Genomic DNA, 21760 nt, shown 5'->3' with positions numbered 1-21760 from the left:
CAGGTAAACTTATAAAATGCTGTTAAATGTGATAAAAGAGCAACATTACCCTCCTTCCCACAAGCTTTCCCATCAGATATAGGAAGCAGACACCTCCATTAGTCTCAGCTGATTGATCCTTGGGTTTCCCACCAGACAAGCTTTAGGAGTCCTGAACTGTGCACCTACACAGTGGCTCCAGATAGACAGACGTCCTACACCATGCTGGTAAGTAATTATCAGCTAGCCATATGATTCTGTATTCCATATTCCAGGACCCTGTAACCTTTACTGTATTGTGGCTGTATGATGATGGCTTTATTGCATTGGTTTTGTATGGAAGAGCAATCAACACGATCAAAGCTATGAGGCCATGTACATTCAGCTCTGTGGTATCTACTTATTATGTGTATGAATTTTTTTTAGTACTGTAGTGGTACAGTTATGACCAGGGCTCCCTGGGATTTACTGACATGGTGTGGGCAAAAAACAGCAACTTGTGTGCACCATGTGAATAAGCCCTAAGTCAAAAGTTACACGGTGAAAATAAATTTGTGAGATTTGTCTGCAACTTGCTGGTGTGTTAAAATCGCACAACTATTTCAGGATACAATTTAGGATTATCAACATTCATTGGGTGTCATTCCCTGTGTTGTGTTGTTTTGTTGAGTGTTTAAAGGCCCTATTCCACGGAACGATCGTCCCGTGGAATTGACAGCAACGATCAGCCGACATCGGTTATGTCAGCTGATCGTTGCAGTTGTTTGTTTTTCAACATGTTGAAAAACAAACGACTGATACAGCAACGATATGCTGCCGTCGCTCCGTGGAATAGGAGCATCGGCAGCAGACGCTGCTGTATCCTATGGGCTGCCCGGACAATAAGCGATTCCCCCGGGCATGGAATAATTACCTTACTAATTCATAGAAACAATACATTAAAAATGTAGGAGAAATCAGCCCTGATAATCATGGTGTACAGTACAGGGTATATGGGAGCAGCACCGATAATCATGGTGTACAGGGTATATGAGAGCAGCACCGATAATCATGGTGTACAGGGTATATGGGAGCAGCACCGATAATCATGGTGTACAGGGTATATGGGAGCTGCACCGATAATCATGGTGTACAGGGTATATGGGAGCAGCACCGATAATCATGGTGTACAGGGTATATGGGAGCAGCACCGATAATCATGGTGTACAGGGTATATGGGAGCTGCACCGATAATCATGGTGTACAGGGTATATGAGAGCAGCACCGATAATCATGGTGTACAGGGTATATGGGAGCAGCACCGATAATCATGGTGTACAGGGTATATGGGAGCTGCACCGATAATCATGGTGTACAGGGTATATGGGAGCTGCACCGATAATCATGGTGTACAGGGTATATGGGAGCAGCACCGATAATCATGGTGTACAGGGTATATGGGAGCAGCACCGATAATCATGGTGTACAGGGTATATGGGAGCAGCACCGATAATCTTGGTGTACAGGGTATATGGGAGCAGCACCGATAATCATGGTGTACAGGGTATATGGGAGCAGCACCGATAATCATGGTGTACAGGGTATATGGGAGCAGCACCGATAATCATGGTGTACAGGGTATATGGGAGCAGCACCGATAATCATGGTGTACAGGGTATATGGGAGCAGCACCGATAATCATGGTGTACAGGGTATATGGGAGCAGCACCGATAATCATGGTGTACAGGGTATATGGGAGCAGCACCGATAATCATGGTGTACAGGGTATAAGAGAGCAGCCAACCATAGTAGATTATCCTTGTTCCTCCATATAGAAGATAGACCCTTCCTGTGCACCCCCATATAGTAGTCAGGCCCCTCTGTACCTTCTTATTAAAATTCAGCTTATCTGTGCATCCATGTAGTAGTTAGGCCCTCTGTGCCCCATTATAGTTATTATTTCCCTCTGTTTACATGTAGTAGTAGTTAGGGCCCTCTGTGCCCCCATATAGAAGTTTGACTCCCCTCTGTGCTGTGCATCTATCTAGTATTTAGACCTCTCTGTGCAGGTACTCAACCCCTCAACCTCTAATGCGTTAGAACAAGTCACCACTATCTGATATGTTTGATACTATAATTGTGCAATCCATGCTTTGTTGTGGTGCCTCCTGGGAAAACAAACATAAAGCGACGCTGTGAGCTACAACAGGTGAATACACCTGCAGAGAGTAACATATACAGCTTCTGGTTTATGTATAGGCACAATCCTGGCCTGTGGGTATGCAATACTGTCGATATGAATGCTAACACACTCCTACGGATGATGGCGAAACAATATGTGGTTTGTGCTGTGTAGATGGGGTAATCTGAGTAAAGATAATGTATTAATCCAGCTAAAATGATTCTCTGCTATGGCCTAGATACATAGAAGAAGATCTCAGTGGTAAAATCTGTGATCACAGAACAGAATGAAAGGGCTTCTTTATGGGTCAAATACTCCAAAAGTGTCACCAAAGAGTTGGCATCTTAGGCGACAAACATGAGAGAACCCACAATCTGTAACCATAGCTGGAAGAACACCATCTGGTGGGAATGTACTCTGGGCCACTCATCCTTGTGAAGGTATTTTCATCTGTTCAGGGTATGAATCTATTTGTGCAGATCACGTATATGATAATGCTCCTCTTTCTGTATCCTCCATAGGTACATACTCCAATGAAGGAGTGCGGCTCCATGCATGAGTCATATTAGGAACAGGATTGCTGTTCTGAGTGGCATGTAGGTTGGCACAGCAAGGATGTGGAGCTTCCTGTAAGATCACTGCAGGGTACAGCAGAGGCTGAAGAAGTTGGATGCAGCCCTAGAAAGTCCTGGAATACATGAATTCATCCTATGGCAGTATTCCTTTTTCAACCAGCTTTAGGGCTGCATCCAACTTATTCAGCTAATGGTAATCAAATGATGTGGTGTGTTTCCTTGTCCCAGCAGTTATCTAACAGAGTCTGCAGTTTGATTAAGGGCCCTATAAAACGGAGCGATAATCGGCCAAATCGGGCCGATTAGTGCTCTGTGTAAGGGTCCATTTACACAGAGAGATTATCTGAAAGATATTCTGCCAAAGATTTGAAGCCAAAGCCAGAAACTGACTATAAACAGAGATTGGGTCATAAAGGATTTCTCCTCTTTTCAAATCCATTCCTGGCTTTGGCTTTAAATCTTTGTCAGATAATCTTTCTGTGTAAATGGACCCTTACAGAGACAACAATCATCGGCTTATCGTTGTTTTAGGTTTGGACGTAAAATCGTCGGGCGCCGACCGCGCATCACTACGTGTAATGGCAATGCACGGCCAATGGCTGGCGATTCCCCAAGCACCTGACACCGTACCCCTCCCCACTCCTGGTCTCTTTTCTCTAGCTTCCCGATTCCGAAAGCAGTTGCGTCTGAGTGGCTTGTCAGCTGACAGGACACTCAGACGCTGCAGCTGCAGGGACCAGGAAGCTGTGGAGCACAGGAGAGAAGACCAGGAGCGGGGAGAGGTAAGGTGTCAGGTGTTTGGGCAAGGGCTGCATAGACATTGCTAACAATGTCCATGCAGCCCTTACTGCCAAATATCAGGATGTCTAATAGGTCCGGTAAACGAGCGTCAATCTAGCAGATTGGCTTACTAAAATGATCAGGCCATAGTCAGCCCGTGTAATAGAACCTGTATTGCAGCTGACAGATTCTCTTCAAATCACTAATATGATTGAACTCGTAAGGCCATCCGTCATAGCATTAATTCTGTCCCTATCCATATCCATTTTAGACTTCTGAAGAAGAAAATAGCCACAGCATAAGTGTGTGGATGTACAAGGGGCAAAACCTGAACTGTTAGCAGAACTAGATCAGGGCAGATGTTTAGCTTCTAGACAGCAAGCAGAGATATTGAAAGCGGATGAGGACTGGGGTCATCACTGGCTGCAGAGGTTAGAGAGAGATGCACATGTGTAAACCCTTAGGCTGTTTCACATTGATAATTTCCGCTGTGGACTTTGTTTTAGATCCACAGCAAATCCTTGGCAAATTTAACTCCGGTTTACATCCCGTCCAGGAGATCTGTCCTTCCAGATGTCTGTATAGATCAAAAGAAGAATCAGGGCTCTGCACAAGGAGAAGGGAAACATTCACCAACATCTCCTCCGGGAATGTTTCTCTTCCTCACGCGGCCATCAATCCTTATTTTGTACTAATATTATCTATAGAACTGATCCTGTGAATGTGATCTATAAGGAATCTAACATGGATTTCACAGGGAGTTCTGCTTCTGCACTTAAAGAGTTATGCCCCTATTCCACAGGTCGTTTAGAGGAGCAAACGAGCGCTCTCAGCGCTCGTTTGCTTCTCGTTCCCCGCTCGCTGCCGCAGCTATTCAACGCGGCTGCAGCGAGCGGGTGAGTGCGGGAGGGGCAGCGGGGAGCTGCGGGGGGGCTGCCCGGGGGATCGCTCATCGTCCGGGCAGCCCATAGGATATAGCAGCGTCTGCTGACGATGCTCCTATTTAACGGAGCGACGGCAGCAGATCGCTGCTATATCAGTCGCTTGTTTTTCACCATGTTGAAAAACAAGCGACTGCAACGATCAGCCGACATGAACTATGTCGGCTGATCGTTGCACTCTATTCCACCGGACGATTATCGTCCGTAGCGGTCGATATCGGCCGAATACGAACGATAATCGTTCCGTGGAATAGGGCCTTTAGATGTGTGACTGGGTAAGTTCACACTTAGGTGATGGAATGTAGCCTGTTAGTGATTTTGGTCTGGTCACCTCCCATACATATGTGTTTATTTTGAACGATTTGCTGCACTATGAAGCCCTGCAATCTAAACATATATTACTACATTCAGGCTATTAAAGTGAATGGGCCTGCTGCAGTGCATCGCTGTATACATTACCATCCCTTTTATGATATGTTGCCAATCTATACCTAATGTAATGCATTACCTAAGTATGGACCTAACCTTATCGTCGGCTATAATTTAGCTTACAGCTGTCACTAGAGGTCGCAGCAGGGGGACGACCTATAGTCAGATCCTTGTCACAGGAACCTTCTAACAAGTTAGGTGGTATTTACTAAGGCTGATGGCACAGTACCAATATGGCACCTATCACAGGGCTCAGAATGGTAGATGCCCTCCCTGGGTTCCAGCAAACACCTGTTAAAAGGTTATCCCTGGTGTTCCCTTGTAGTGTAGCGTTGGTGCAAATTAATGAAATGTTTTTAGCTTGAGTCAGGTTTGTCAGCTTGGCCCTTTAGATGTAGGGTCTCTGCTTTAGGAAATCATGCAGATAACCCACCACGGATTCTGTCTCTAATACCCAAAACCCACCCCCAGGGGCCCTTCCTCTTGAAGTTCCAATACCCATAGACTCCATTCTATGGTCAGGCAGATTCTGTTGTCCACCCGAGGAAGTGACCTTTTTCAGTTTTTTCAGCCTTATGCACATAGTATACATTATACTCCACATGCTGATTGCTATACTGTGCAGTAACTAATAATATGACACATTCAACTGTTTCTCATTGTTTGTTTCATTTGTTATGCAAATTATTCAAAATAAAAAAAATCATTATTTTGGGGGTTTGGAACCAATTGTCTGCATTTCAGTGATTTCTTATGAATTATGCTCATAATCTAAAGCTCCACCAATACATATCTGTGTATTATATACTTATGATGCCCCTTGTATGAGCATGGACCGTATATATATATCTCTCCACTCTGTGTAGGTGATCAGCAGTGTGTTATATACTTATATTAATACACTGCTGATCACCTACACAGAATGGAGAGATAGATATATACTGTCCATGCTCATACAAGGGGCATAATAAGTATATAATACACTGCTGATCACCTACACAGAATGGAGACATAGATATATACATGCTCATACAAGGGGCATAATAAGTATATAATACACTGCCGATCACCTACAGAGAATGGAGAGACAGAGACCCTCTAACAATGATGCCAAATTATTTGCTATAGAAAGGGGTCCGCTGAGGCTCTGTTGCCCACAAAAACCTGGAGCCGGTCTTGCCCTTACATACACAGTACTCAATGCCAACCAATATGTGTGTTGGTTTTTTTGTGTGGTTTCTCATGCCTAGAGTGCAGGATTTAAAAAAAAAAAAAAAATTTAGGATTTAGATTAATGTGAAAATCAGTAACTGGTTTTACTAGTTGCCAAAACGTGTCCTTGTAACAACTTATCCCCATTGTGCAGCAGTATAGGAGAGATATGCATGCACATGCCAGGCTCAGGTACTGAATGCCACAGGTAAAAAATTAACAGCTATTAGCTTAAACCTCTATTATATGCCATGTATTACCTGCAGCTTACAGTCATTAGTCACCTATGGTGCAAGCGATACAAGGTAACGCTGTGTGCCAAGCATCCTAATCATTTACCAATAGCTACCTCAAGGTGCACCCCATCCCAAATGATCTTGTTACATAGGGAAGACAGTAAAGATCCTTAACTGAGTATTCTCATCTGGACAACTTATCTATCGCGTGCATAGGGCATAAGTTGAGAATACCTATCCTAAAAATTCTTGAGTATGGGAACACGAAATGACTGCTGGAGATGTAGGCTACGCATGCATACTTCATTCATTCTCTGTTGAGCTGGTGGAGACAGACGAATGCAGCTTTTGGTTCTTTGTTGGCTCCTTAGAGACTGAATGAAGCAATGGTGCATATGCTGCTCAATTTTTTTAAGATTGCAGTGGGCCCCAGTTATTAGACCCCCTGTGATCTGTTAGTTATGCCCTATCCCTTTGATAACGATACCCCTGTAAGTGTTTAACTTACTGCCAGTCAACATCAACAAGTATGTGTTTAAAGATGTACAGTAAGGTGGCATTCATTCGTTCCGTGATTGCGGACCGTCCATGGAAGAAGTGCTGCGGACCAGAATAAATGATCCATTATGACTCTGGGAGCCCTGAAACTGGCATCTTCTGTGCTCGAAATGTAATCACGGAAGGTGTCAATGCCCTCTTACTCCTGATATGTCTCTTTTGGTAAATACTTGCATTCCCAATAAAGCATCGTAAGGTCCCATTATGGCCCTATTGCACAGTGATAATATGATGAATCAGGCCTATTCGGGCAGATATTGTTCCATGTAATGGTGCCTTTACACAGAGATATTTATCTGACAGAAGCCAAAGCCAAAAAATCTGTCAGATAAATCTTATCTGTGTAAAGGCCCCCTTATAAAGATAACTATTAGTAGGAGAGACGATCATCAGATGATCAATGTGTTAAAAATGATCGGCCACCGACTGCACATCGCTAAGTGTAATAGTGATGCACGAATAATAACAGTGTAAAGAAAATAATAAATATTATATTCCACTTCACAAGAAAAAGATGAGGGCACTCACCAGATTCGTGATCTCTTCTTTATTTAAGCGTGCATAAAAAACTTACGGACATCTAGGGCCACACTGTAGACGCCAAGCACTAACGAAGCAGGGTGATTACAGCTGTTTCGCGCGCATTCGCATGATCAGTAGAAGCGTGCATGCGCGCGAAACAGCTGTAGTCACCCTGCTTCGTTAGTGCTTGCCGTCTACAATGTGGCCCTAGATGTCCGTAAGTTTTTTATGCACGCTTAAATAAAGAAGAGATCACAAATCTGGTGAGTGCCCTCATCTTTTTTCTTGTGAAGTGGAATTGCATGTTTGAGATATATGTATATATATATATATATATATATATATATATATATATCTTTCTGAGTGAGCACCAACCAGTGATCCCCGAGAAAAAAAACCATACTAAGTCTAGCAACTCCTAGCAACAAAAAAGCTCCCAAGCCAAAACCAGCAGCAGTGCCGGTAACTGTGTACTCTCCTTGGAAGTGTAATAAATATTATACTTACCTGTCCAGGCTCCCCCAGTGTTCTGCTGCCTTTTCCTTGCTCACCGCAGCTGCCGCTGACACATCTGGCCTTGTCACTCAGCCAATCACTACCCGCACTCTCCGTCTCATTTTCTGATCCCTTAGCAAACCACTTTTTTTTTTCAGCCAAACACAATATACTCGGAAAATGACCTGAACCTTGTCACAAGCTATGTTCAGGTCATTGAACCGAATGTGGCCTGTGCCGATTTGAACACCTATTAATTCGAGCCAAGTTTGAGTTGTTCTGACTTCTTCATGCCTCGTGATGTGAACAAGGCCTTAGAACTGTGCTTTGTTTTGTTCCTCTGTTACTCTTCCTAGTAAATGGTTATATCCCCCTAATCGGCAGGATGTGTTCCTACACACCCTGACCACTTGGTATAGTTTCTAATCCCATGCAACCCCTTACCTAACATGTTGCTTTCTAGTTCTGGTGCAAATATGCACAAATCGTGGCAAAAACAGTGATGTGAATGGGTTTGTTTGTACAGCACAGGTATGGATTTATCACGTATACAACAGATAGAGACATTTCTACCCTTATGCCCATGTGTGTGTCATGTGCTGTCATTCACATTGTAAAACGTTATTTGGCACAGAAACAAACAAGACCAGCAGCAATAAGAGAAGACGGCAAAATATATATGTATGTATACAGATGATCACTACTATGTGAATAAGTGATGAGCCAGCCATAGAGAGCCCCTGTTTACATATCAGCATGTCTCTATGGGGCTCGCCTCCGCTCCCTGTGTGACTCTTGGTAGTGTAGGGTTTCTACTCTCCTGGGGTGAATGAAACAGGAGTTCCCAGTTCTGCTCCTGCATCAAAGCTTCGACCCTTTGTTTGTGTGTTGGGTTTGGCATAGCAGAGAGATGCGCAGGAGACCTCTGCTATGCAGAATGCTCCTTTTGAAGTCCTAGAGGAGATAATCCTTAATATTGTGGTTCAGTCATGGCTGTCCAAGAGATACATGCGTCTCCTGTCTGCATATTGTAGCTGTAAACTATCCTGGTGCCGTTGTGTACCCCCTCACTTTACAAAGAAATAGATATACAGTGAGGGGGTTGTATTTGCTGCTGATGTAGAGACAGAGGACACAATGTGCCCCAGCTGTAGGATCTTTGAGACTGTCTTTTTAGGGCAGACTGCTATTTGGTTCCAGTGAAAATAAGGGATGTAGCTGTTATCACTGTGACAATAGTTACTGAGGCATTTCCTTATTTGCTTCCCCCACATCATAAAGCGCTCTGCTACCGAATACATCGTAACGAAAGAGTCTTCACTAGGTGTGAGAAGAGAAGCTTCCGGTCTTTAGCCTTGTTTACTGACCCTAATAACAGTCTTTTCTATCTAAAGATATATATAATTTTTTTTTTTTAACTTGTTCAGCTAACTCCTATTCTTCCATACACATGCATGCTCGGCTTAACTGAGCATACATGTATTTTGAATAGGGACACAGGAGGAAAAGCAAATCAAACATCCATGATCTTTCTCTTTCCTGAAATCTGCAATTGGGGGAAATTTAAGAAAACATCTTACACATTAGGTTACTTGCATGCAGCCGTAGGATATGATTTATATATTATTCCCAATTGTAGATAGTATAAGACTCGAGTTTGCTCTGTTTTATCCACACCCGAGTGTGCAGCATTTGGTTACTGGAGGCTGAAGAACTTGGATGCAGCCCTAAGGCTGCCTGTAAAACATGGGTACAGCCATAGGCTATGTTCACACAACTTATTTATTCAATTAATAACGGCCGTTATTAATTGAATAAATACATTGCATTTACTTCTATGGAATCCCGGTCGGTATGAATACACTCTGTATACACTCCGGTCGGGATTCCTTGTGGCCTCACCTAAAGCTGAAATGTCAGTTTTGTGCGGCCGCTATTCATTGAATAGCGGCTGCACAAGACTGACAGATCACACAATGTAAAGTGCGGCTCCGACCACACTTTACATTGTCAGTTATGGTTAATTGGAATGTGGGCACTCCGGAATGCGCCCGCATCCAAATTAAAAAGAAATGAAGTTCATCCGGGCGGTACTGCAGTATCGTCCGGGATGAACTTCACTGACACCGGCCGTTCTGTGACACGGGCGTGTCACAGTATAGCCAGTGTCATACATAGGTTGTAGCCATGTTTTCCAGGACTCCCTATGGTTGCATTAAAGGGGTTATCCAGCACTACAAAAACATGGCTACTTTCTTTTAGGGACAACACGACTCTTGTCTCCAGTTCAGGTGCGGTTTGCAACTAAGCTACATTCACTTCAATGGAACTGAGCAGCAAACCCCCGCCCAAGCTGGAGACAAGAGTGGGGCTGTTTCTGGAAGAAAGTGGCCATGTTTTTGTAGCGCTGGATAACCCCTTTACACTTCGTTCAGTAATTATAAACGATAAGATTCAGGCATGCTCGAGTTGTGCTAAGCTCTACATGGGACCCATTTTATTCACTGAGCCAGTGCACATGACAGTGCATGCATTTGCCCGGAGCTGAGATTGCAAACAGTCCTGACAAGTCATTTTGCAGTATAGTTCTATTATATACATGGTTTGTGACCACGAATGGCCCTTAGACCAGTGTTCACATACAGACAGGTTTAGTTACATGCTTATTTCTTTCTCCCCATAGCAGTGGGTGTATATCTATAAGAGATGCTGAAGTTTTTTCTTATAAATTCATATCATTCCCTTTATCGGTAAACCCAGGATGGAAGACGCTGCATGTGAATGTGTCCTAATGCTCACATCTTCCCACAGAACAAGTCCAACGGGATATAAAGAAGTGATTCAGGTAAAACTTCATCCCCTTTGTTCCAGCAATCATTGGAAGCGACCAGGCATAGGCAGTAATTTCACAAAACTGCAGGAGTCTAGGACACACTTTATGGCTGTCTTCATACAGTGCAGTATTGTGAGCCAAGCATGGACCATAAGGTATATGATAAACTAGAGGGATAACAGCTACTAAAATACATCCGTATTATACCCATCTGTGATCATTATTCCCAGAACCTGTTATAAATAATTGGCAGCTATAAATCGGTGTGATCACTAGTCACCATGTGTACAAGGTCTTATCCTTTTATCAGTTTTATAGTCCTGTATGAAACCACCTAATCTTGTTGTATTGCAGACGGTGGTGTAGGACTCTGACTACATGTGTAGGAGAGAGACCCTGGGGATGGAGCTGTTGATAAGCTCAGCCCAGCTGCTGTGTGTGCTATGATTGGTGCTGAGAGAGTTCCCAGCCACTGTGCCCACATAACTAGTTCCTCAGAGAGTTGTAGTGACAGTCTAGGTAGGATCAATGAGACAGTCAGGCAGACAGGAGCTCTCTGGAAAATGAGTTATACATCTACCCTCAGGATCCAGCTGGGGAAGCCCCCTTTAAATGGCAGCAAAGAGGGGCAAGCAAGACTCTCAGAGAATGGCTGCAGAGGTCCACAGCACATAGGTATGTACAAGAGATTTTATACATGCAGATGGAGCAAACTGTATTGCACTAAATGCTTCTAGTTATACTAACCTAACCCAGCAATATACTCTGCTCCGTCTGTATTTTTCTAGTGCATTACATTGATAAAAAAGTTTATAGGTCATGTTCACATGTAGGATGTGCTTTGTCAGTCAGTCTGCACAACTCTTATTATCTGATTGCAATTTTTTTTCCTGTAATTTTGCAGCAGTTTTGGTTAATTTAGTTAGAAGGTTTGGATGGTCCCATTGACTTTAGTGCAGTTTCCAGATACTGTATTCTATGTTGTTTGTTAGACAAGATAGGGCAAAGGGAAGTGGTAGAATAGATTTACAGTCTGTCCAGTTTTATTGGTGTTGCATGTACATCAGCTAGGACGAGATGTAAGGAAGAGAATGGCTGAACTGACAACGTTGTCAGGATTATTGGATCGAATTTTTTCGATAACGATTGCATAACGATAAATCGTTCATCGTGATCTTTCAACAAGTTCTTAAATTATCATTGGTCAGTCACAGAAAAGTCGCAGATCGCTTTGTGTAAACAGTCTTTCACCGATTTACCCAATATGTAAGAAAGGCTTAAAGGGGTACTCCAGCGGGGGGGCTATTTTGGGATCTGGCCGGGGAGCAAGTGGCTGAGAGAAAAGACGTCCACTTACCTCCCCAGTACCAGCGGCGGATCTTGTATCGCGGCGCTCCGGTCCCCGGTTCCCAGCTGCTTCCTGGTGTCTGACGGGGACCCGAGACATGACGTCTCAAGTCCGCTCCGCCAGTCAGTGACAGAGGCAGGATCCGTTTCACGTCCGCTCAGATCCTGCCTGTCACTGACTGGCTGAGCGGACTTGAGACGTCACGTCTCAGGCCCGTGTCAGACACCAGGAAGCGACCAGAGAGCCACTATACGGGAGCCGCCGCTGGATCCGGGGAGGTGAGTGGACGTCTTTTCTCTCAGCCACCTCCTCCCCAGCCAGATCCCAAAATAGCCCCCCCCTCCCCTCGCTGCAGTACCCCTTTAAGCGATCTTACAACGATCGCAATAATGAATTTTTCAAACGATATATCATTCCGTCCAAACGCTGATCGTTATGAAAAACATTGTTACTTCGAAATCGTTAATCGTTCGATTGGGCGAATTATTGCTTTGTGTAAACGCAGCATTAGGATAGGTCATTAACATCAGATCAGTGGGGGTTCCAGCATTCTGTTAGCCCACTGAAGAGGATGCAGTGCAGCAAGGTACTGCAGTGTTATCTCATTCAAGTGAACTATAGTACCATAGTACTGCTGTACCCTGCTCCATCGCTACAAATAATAGACGTTGCAGGTGCAGAGTACTTGTAAACAAAGAGGCTGCAACGCTCACTCAGGTGCCATAGTCTCTTCAACCAGTGGGGGTGCTAGGAATTGGACCCCTATCAGTCTAATATTCAGTTCTTAAACGGGGACTCGGGTGAAAAAAAAGTTTCCAATTCAACCGGTTGCAGAAAGTTGTATAGATTTTTTTCATTCTATTTAAAAATCTCAAGTCTTCCAGTACTTATCAGCTTCTGCATGTCCTTCAGGAGGTGGTGTTTTCTTTCCACAGTGCTCTCTGCTGCCACCTCTGTCTGTGACAGGAACTGTCCACCGCAGTAGAGGTTTTTTATTGGAATTTGGACAGTTCCTGTCAGAGGTGGCAGCAGAGAACACTGTGTCAGACTGGAAAGAATACACCACTTCCTGCAGGACATACAGTAGCTGATAAGTACTGGAAGACTTGATATTTATAATCAGAAGTAATTTACAAATCTGTATAACTTTCTGACACCAGTGGATTTTAAAAACATTTTTTTTTCTCAGGAGAACCCCTTTAATGGCTAAATAATTCCTATTAAATAGGTTTAGACTATAGATTATTATATAAAAACTGTCCAACATTAAACTGGGCCCCTTTTTTAGTGAACATCTAAATCCTGAACCCTTCTTCCTATGTAAGTCGCTGTCATCAGTTTTTGCTTCCTGTGATGCTGGGAGTGTTTACCATCTACCAGGACAAGCAGAGGCCATGGGGGCTGCATTTATCCTTCCCTCATCAGATTTTCTGGCTTGACCCCTCTGGCTGTGAAGACATTTCTTCCCTCTTCTTGTCAAATCCAGATGTGACAGGAAAGACCTGAAATTTGATTCCTTTGATATGGAATGGCTTTCTTGTGCTGCCGATCCCAAGACTTTAGCAGAATTTGTCTCTTGCAAAACTACAACTCCCATCATGCCTGGACAGCCAAAGCTTTGGCGATGTGTACATTTTACATATTGTGATCCTCTATTGATTACTAAGACCAGTGCCCTTAAAGGGTATGTGCACTTTTTACAACCATTTATGTTATTACCCAGTGCATACATAATAGAAAAGTAAAGTCTAGGTGATATCTTCTGGTGTTTGATGTATACAACTTCTATACAGAATTGTGTCTCTTCATGTTTGCTGACTACAAACAAACACAGTGAGAGTAAATTCACTATTTACACGCACACTCACAAAAATTTTTATGTCTGACTCGTGCTATTTACTATAAGGGAACCAGTCACCGTAAAAATGCTACCTAGTCTATCAGCATCATGTTATAGAGCAGAGGAAGTTGAGCAGATTAATATACATCTTTATGGGAAAGGATAACTTATTGAATGAAATCCCTGATGTTTCAATGGTAAAGAGTCCAGTCCATTGAGTGACATCGCCCACTTACCACAGAATGATCAGGGATTTCAATCAACATGTTACAGTGAATCTTTTCCCACAAACATATACAGTGGTGCCTTGGATTACGAGCATAATTCGTTCCGGGACCATGCTTGTAATCCAAATCCACTCTTAAACCAAAGCAAATTTTCCCATAAGAAATCTTAGAAATGCAGACAATTGGTTCCACACCCCAAAAATAATGATTTAATATTCTGAATAACATGTAAAACAAATGAAACAAACATTTAGAAACAGCAGAATATGTGATATTATAGGCTACTGTACAGTAATGGAGAGGATGGGAAACACAAGGGCTGACAGAGACTGCAGGGAGCATGAAGGAATGAGCAGGACAGATGTGGGCACATACATGCAGCACTCTCTGTCTGGGGAGAGAGGGGTTACAGCTATGAAGAGATTAGCCCCACAGTCCTGTCCCCTGATGTAAGCCCCAGCCTGAAGTGGATCTGCTATTTGGAAGGTGAGGGAGACTTCCTGGGTCAGAACACAGGGCTGTAGACCCCGCTATGCAGACCATTCCCCTCCTCCACTTGCCCTCCCACCCAGTACAGGGAGCTCTTAAACCAAGTTACTCTTAAAGAGGACCTGTCACCCCCCGCACCGGGGTGACAGGCTCCCGACCCCCAGCTAGATCCCCTTATACTGACGTCATCTCGCCGAGTCCCGGAGTTGGTCCCAGGACGGAGATATCCTGGTCAGAAGCCGGCTAGTGCTGTGGAGATAGGTCCAGCATCTATAGACAATGAATAGAGCTGGACTCATCTCTGCAGCGCGCGCACGGCTCCATTCATTCTCTATGGACACTGGACCTGAGTCCGGCTCCATTCATTGTCTATAGACGCTGGACCTATCTCCACAGTGAGCGCGCCGGCTTCTGACCAGGATATCTCCGTTCCGGGAGCAGCGGGACTCGGCAAGATGAGGTCAGTATAAGGGGATCTAGCTGGAGGTCGGGAGCCTGTCAACCCGGCGGGGGAGGGGGGGGGGGGGGGTTGGCAGCTGGGGCCTGGTCTCCTTTAAACCAAGGTACCACTGTATATCAATCTGCTCAGCTCTTCCTGCTCTATAACATGATGGCGATAGATTAGACAGCATTGTCTTGGTGACAGGTTCCCTTAAGTTTTAGACATTTGTTTCCCCATATTTAACAAAGGGGTGTTCACATGAAAAAAAGGTTGTAATAAGTAGCTAAAGAGTGCTTCCTTTGCCTGTCTATGATAGCCTCCTGTGGCCTTCATATCTGCAATCTTACTACACTTATTATGCCCAAAAGGGGAACCTGTCATCACTATCATGCTGCCCGAAAGGTAGGACAGGTTCCTTTTAATGGGATACCCTGTCAGTTATGGGTACCTATCATTTGGAGCGGGCGGCAGGATACGCTGCAAAAACACGCAGGATAAGCCCACCGACAGGATTTTTGCGCTGTATCCTGCGCCCGCTCTAAATGATAGGTATCCTTTCAAACGCCTCTTTTCTCCAGTTAAAGGCACCATACTATGTGAAAGAATCCACATAATTGCTCTAATGGTGCGTTTACACGTAACGATTATTGTGCGAATTTGCGCGATAACGATCGAATTAGAAGATAATCGTACGTGTAAACGCAGCGAACGATCAAACGACGAACGAGAAATCATTCATTTTGATCTTTCAACATATCATCAAATTGTCGTTCGCAAAAAATTCGCAGATCGTTCCATGTGAACAGTCGTTCGCCGATTTAACCAATGTGCGAGATAGGCTTAAGTGATCGCAAAACGATTTTCCGTACGATATATCGTACTGTCTAAACGCTGATCGTTATGAAAAAAAAAATCATTACTCCGACATCGTTAATCGTACGATTGGGCCAATTATCGTTTCGTGTAAACGCGCCTTAACAGTCTGAACTAAAAAAAAAAAAATCATGTTCTATATAATACGCAGTGAACGCCAATATGCAGATTTTTTCCCATTGCTTCTTTCTTCCTCTTCTTTCTCCTCCCTGCCCTCTTCTAATTGTCCAGGCCTGGTTTTCCCCCAAGCCTTGTTTTGTGTGAATTGTAGTTAGGAATAGCCCTCTGACTACATAGACAGTGTGACATAAATGCTAAACTAGATTACCTCCACGTCATAACCACTGGAGTAATATTGCCATTATAGATACTTTCTTTTTTATTCTTTCCATTTCTTTGTGTTCTAAATATACTTACTACGTTGCCTATGTGAAGCCCTTTCTTATGTCTTCTGGAATGTGTATTGTATGACGTTGGTTGCTTTGTTGATCATTTCGTTAGACAACTTTCTCTTATTGTCATAGTATTTTTAAATGAATTGTGGGGGGGGGGGGGGGAAGGCACATGAACCTCAAAGTGGTGCAAATGTTAACTCCCCTGCGAATAGCCTGCAGAAATAAAGTTTACATGTCATTTACACCACACAGTAAACAGACCTAACCCCTAGACTTCTCAGCAGTGGACACTGGGGGGGTGGGGCATGGTCACATGCTGCTCCATGTCGGCCATCTTATTGACAGAATCACCACAGATCAGGACATTACAACCTGGAGGAGAGGTGTCTTATTTTAGCTCTATGGGGTATGCAGGGAAGTGCTGTGAGTAAGCTTACTAATACTTTAGGCGGAACTGTTTTACTATAAAAGTTCCGGATTTCCTGAGAGTCACACACACCACAGTCATGATAAATCGGACGTAGGGGGAGACCACAACCCCTATATGCACCCCAAAATTGTGTTATGTAAAAGACAACTAGTTTTGAAAGAAAAATACAACTTAATCCTCTACAGCTTCAGAAAAGTAACCCTTTTCACACTTTTGTAGTAAATTGGCAAAAAAAAAATGGCACGTGTGTAATCTGACTACATAAGGGTTTGTTTGTAGACTGTAACCACGGAGACACACTGGCCTGCATAGGAGCTGTTGACTTACCAATGTGAGACAAGGTAATCTATGCATAACACTGCGAAATATGCTTTATTATAATATGTTCTCCATATCAAGCTCAGAACAGGGTAGGATTGCTATGGTGGAACAAGAAAAAAAACCTGTTTAGCGAGAAGCTGCAATCCCCCCTCCCTTCCATTCCCCGCTAATACTGGTGACACTGGTCTCTAATCAAGGGGCTTCCTGCTGTTCTCTAAGACCGCTCAGGAAATGTATTGTGAACTCACAGGTCTGAACACTGTGTGGATGCTTGCTGTGATTACTTTGCAGAAAAATAAATTGGTCTGATCCAGCTGTTGCAAAACTAATCCAGCTGTCAGGGCACGCTGGGAGTTGCAGTTTGTAGTAGCTTGGGGATCAGTGATCTAACAAAAGCTTGAATAGGCAAATTTGCCTCTCTACTGTCCCCCCCGACATCACAATATAAATATCTAAAGCCTACGGAATCCATAATTCAGTGCTGTTTGACTGCACTAAATCCTAAATGCTTAGGGTAACAATGGAGCCAGGCATGCCAGCTACACCATGGCTCTGTGCTCGGCTGGTTATTAGGAAATGTGGGCAGATGTTTTTCTTTGTTTTATTGCAGCCTAGAAGGAGTATATAAGTGCCGCTCGAAGAACAAGAGTGCTTTGATGTGCCACTGTCTACATTGGGTTGTCTAGGCACTGTACATAGTTGTTTAAATACTCACTCAGCCAACAGCTCTTCCTTCCAGTCTACCCCATACATGTACAAGCTTGGCTTGGCCAAAGCATGGGCAAGTTTCTGAATGGGGAGAGAGGAATAAGTAGCTGCTCGACACCTCCTGGCTTATCTCACTTAGAAAAAAAAAAGCATCAGGAATGTTGAAATCCAGCAACCCAATCCTTCTGCCCCCTCTTATCTTCTGTCTGACAGATGGTTACTTGGTTCTCTAGAAATTGATGAGTTTATCTGATGTTCAGGGCCAAACCTATGGAGAAAAATGCAAATGCAATTGAATAGTGCAACCCCCCCCCCCCCCCCCCAGCCCCATTGTGAATATAAATATAGCAAAATAAATGCCGTAAGCCCAAAGAAAAGCAAAATTGCAGATTTTTGGTCACATTCCAGAAAAAAATTTGAATAAAAAGTGAAGTCCAAAAGACTCTTTAATCTATGCACCCTGTACTAAGGCATTGAGGCAGAGTTCCCTCTTCCTGGCCACTTAAACTTGAGTGGCAGCCTGAGCGATGGCCCTTGTATTAAGTTCCTAGGATTTAGGCTGCCAATCAATTCAGATTATGAATGTGCCGTTAATGTTTAAAGTGGAAGTCCAGCATCGGCTATTTTTTTCAAAAGAGTTGGTGAGGAGGTGGCTGAACATAAAACATGCACCTACCTCCCAGGCTGTCCGCTGTCCCCTTCCTGGTCTGAGCAGGGACCCAGGTTGTGAGGTGTCAGCCCCATTCAGCCAGTCAGTGGCTGTAGCAGGGTCCCGTCTTTTGAAAAAAATGTTTGACGCCGGACTTTAATGTTTATTGGTTAATAAATCATCGATCTTGTGAAAACATTCAGTGCTATGGCAGTAACAATTGAGATGATCTCTGGGATTTTAGAAATGTTAATGTATATTATTTTATCATCCCGGAGCCTGCCTTCAAACTAATGATCCAAATAAAGGCCCTTTTACATGAATCGATTATCGTCCGTTACAGCCAATTGTGTAATAGAAGACAACGATCAGCCAACATGAACGATGTCGGCTGATCATTGTCTGTCCGTTGTTTCAACATGTTGAAAGACAAATGACTTCGATAGCAACGATCTGCTGTCGTCACTCTGTGGAATAGGAGAGGCGACAGCAGACCGCTGCTATTGTCTATGGGCTGCCCGGACGATCTAGCGATCACCCGTGCAGGCCCCCCAGCTCTTACCTGCTCACTGCTGATGCATGTAATAGCGCCAACGGCAAACGAGGCGCAAGCAAGCTCTGACAGTGCTCGTTTGCTCTTCTGCATCGCCCCATGTAATAGGGGCTTAAGAGTTTCTGTTCCCATAAATTAAGTAGGACACAAGGTAATCAAAAGTTTACTGGTGACCTGACATAAAAAGGGCTTAAAGTAATGATTTTGTTCTGCTTTTCTTTTGTACTCCTTAATTTTATGAGTCAAATCTTGGTGTGAAATCCTGTCTGCCAATAAAGAATGACAGGAAATTTTTTTTTCTTTTTAAGTTCATTTAGACAAAGTTAAAAGCTTGAAGGAAGTTCTATCAGTTCATGAATCTGAAATTCTTTTGAAGATGGCGACATTCCATGCTTTACAAGAGGGGAAAAAACCTCTCTATAAAATGGCAGAAAAAAAAGTTTTAAACAACTTCCCTTCATGAGATAGATGATGTAATTCTTCAAGGGTTTTTCTTTTTTTTTTTTTTTTTTGTAAACTGTACTAATGCGCTATCCAGCAGCAGTTAGAGTACCTGTAATGTTTTATAACTTTTCATCAGTCATGTCAAAAGTTATTGATAACACGATATAGCTGGGAAGGTATTGCACGTCTGCTGTGCCCTCTCTTTTTTAATGATGAGCTATTCTGTGGATATCTTATCAGTACAATTTGCCTGAAAAAAAAATTAAACCTGCTGTCCACTGCCTCTTTGGGGAATTCCATCTTTAGAAACAGCTAGGTCAAGATTAAACACAGGAAGTGGGGATGGGGCTTAGCATGTGCTATGTAGAGAAGAGAGACCTGCAAGCTTTGTATGCTTCGTCAAGATGATCCCACACTCTTTGAAAGTTCAATCAAGGCTTCCCTATTATCTCTTACCACCTATAAAGCTCAGAAGCTGTCCCTTGTGTAAATTCCAGTATTCCTGCTGCTCTATGTCCACAGTGATCTACCCCTTTCTTTAGCTTCCCAGTAGCAGCAGTTCAGTGCTTTGTGTAACCCCTTCCTTGCTATGCTGCTGTTTGTTTTTTCTACTCACATAGGACCTTGTAAAGGCAGTGCCTTCAGTGAGCCCTTCTGCTTACCTTCTGCCCTGTACCTTTGATACAGTAATAGTGTACTAAATCACATCTATGTACTGTTAATCATTACCCCAGCTCAGTGACAGTCTGTTTATTTTGGCACCATGTCATGGCATAGCGGAGAGGAATGGGTGTTGTGCTGTGATTGGCCAGAGATGTAAGGGAAAGGAAGTCCTGTGTGAGTTCTACTGGTGATCATCTCGGCTCTGGTCCTGCACCCTGAAATGGGGAGCATTACACAGAGCGATTTTTAACAATTAACGACTAACTATAAACAATCGCAAACGAGATTGTTTATCGTTAACTTGAAATCGTTCACCATATTATACAGAACGATGGTCATTAGTTACAATCGTTACTATGATCGTTTACTCCTTCTGTTCCCAGCAAAACAATGAACAATGTGCAATTACACTGAACGATTAGTGAAAAAATTTGGAAGTTGAGCGAATGAATGTGGAATTACAGCGAACGATTAGCGATAATTTTAGGTTCAGATCTAAATCAACGACATATGAACGATTTTTTGATCATTGCCTGTAATTACTCAGAACGATTATCGTTTAAATTTGAACGATATAACGTTTTTTTGCACGATAATCGGTCCGTGTAATAGGGCCCTAAAAAATAGCTGAGCACCATGGAGGGATGCTCGGTCACTCTTCGCATCCTCCTATGGAGCTTAGTACTGGAGGATAGTCGTGCTCAGTCACTTTTCCTACAGTTTACTGCAGAGTATACAATACAATAGTGTTCTACCTGTCAGGAAAGGAGCAGAGCCTGTGCATTAGTATGACAGTGTAGCTGAGAAGGCGCCCTCTACAGGTAAGTAATAAGGGATGATATTTTCAGCTGCCAGAGGGGGATGGAGATTGATTCTGCCCACAGCATGTCACAGCAGCATCAAGAGGGGTTAGAAACATTACAAAACGGTTATTATAACAATTAAGAACTTTTGGTAGGAAAATTATACAGGGGATATTTCTTAACAACCAACCATGATTCAAGTTTAAAAAAAAATTATTTTTGTTAAAAGTAACTAAACGGTTAAAACATGTCCAGAATTTTCTATGTGATGTTCTCAGGGTCCCTGTGTCACGCACCCTCCGTTCCTGCACAGAGTTGCAGTTTTTCCTTGAGGGTTTAGTCATTTAGTATAAATAGAGGTCATGCCCCAGCAAATTATCAGGTATTTACGAGTTCTCAATCCTTCCTATGACATTCCACAGGGTTTCTATAGAAATTAACTGATGGGACCATCCAAGACTTTGATCTTTTATCCTTATTATAGGCCATTCTTTGACTGATCTAGACGTGTTCTTTGCGTCACATAGAGGCTGGAACCTGGCTTGAAAAAGGAGAAGAAAACATAACCCGTAATTCCTGCCTTTGCCATTCCTGTCTTTTCATGTATGTGACTACTGGGGCTAGTTATTGGCATCATTGTCACGTGACCAAAGTACATTTTGTCACTGCAGCAGGCCTCAGGGGTTTAGTACTCTTCTTGTTTGTTTTTGTGTTTTCCCTTTTTAGGCATGTTCCAATCTCTAGCTTATATCAAAAAAATCCCTTTAATGTATACGGACTAATAACGCTCTCTGCTCTACCAGAGCTATTTGGGGCAGTGTCCTATCTTATTGAACATATGACTTCAAAAAAC

General features: G+C 43.3%; 1 protein-coding gene across 2 annotated transcripts in view; it reads left to right on the top strand.

The window, feature by feature from the left end:
* Window positions 1-11146: 11146 nt before the first annotated feature.
* Window positions 11147-21760, top strand: part of LOC138773087 (myosin light chain kinase, smooth muscle-like) — a 52569-nt gene continuing 41955 nt past the window's right edge. Inside the window, exon 1 of one of the 2 annotated variants that reach the window (XM_069954036.1) lies at window positions 11147-11397. In XM_069954036.1, the coding sequence (XP_069810137.1) occupies window positions 11166-11397 (232 nt within the window). In that variant the 5' untranslated portion in view covers window positions 11147-11165. The remainder of the gene's footprint in view (window positions 11398-21760) is intronic. The other variant, XM_069954037.1, reaches the window with a different exon arrangement.

The sequence above is a fragment of the Dendropsophus ebraccatus genome, chromosome 14 (genome assembly GCF_027789765.1).
Source record: "Dendropsophus ebraccatus isolate aDenEbr1 chromosome 14, aDenEbr1.pat, whole genome shotgun sequence".
Lineage (NCBI taxonomy): Eukaryota > Metazoa > Chordata > Amphibia > Anura > Hylidae > Dendropsophus > Dendropsophus ebraccatus.
The sequence above is the reverse complement of the archived record's forward strand: the minus strand, read 5'-3'. Positions and strand labels throughout refer to the sequence as shown.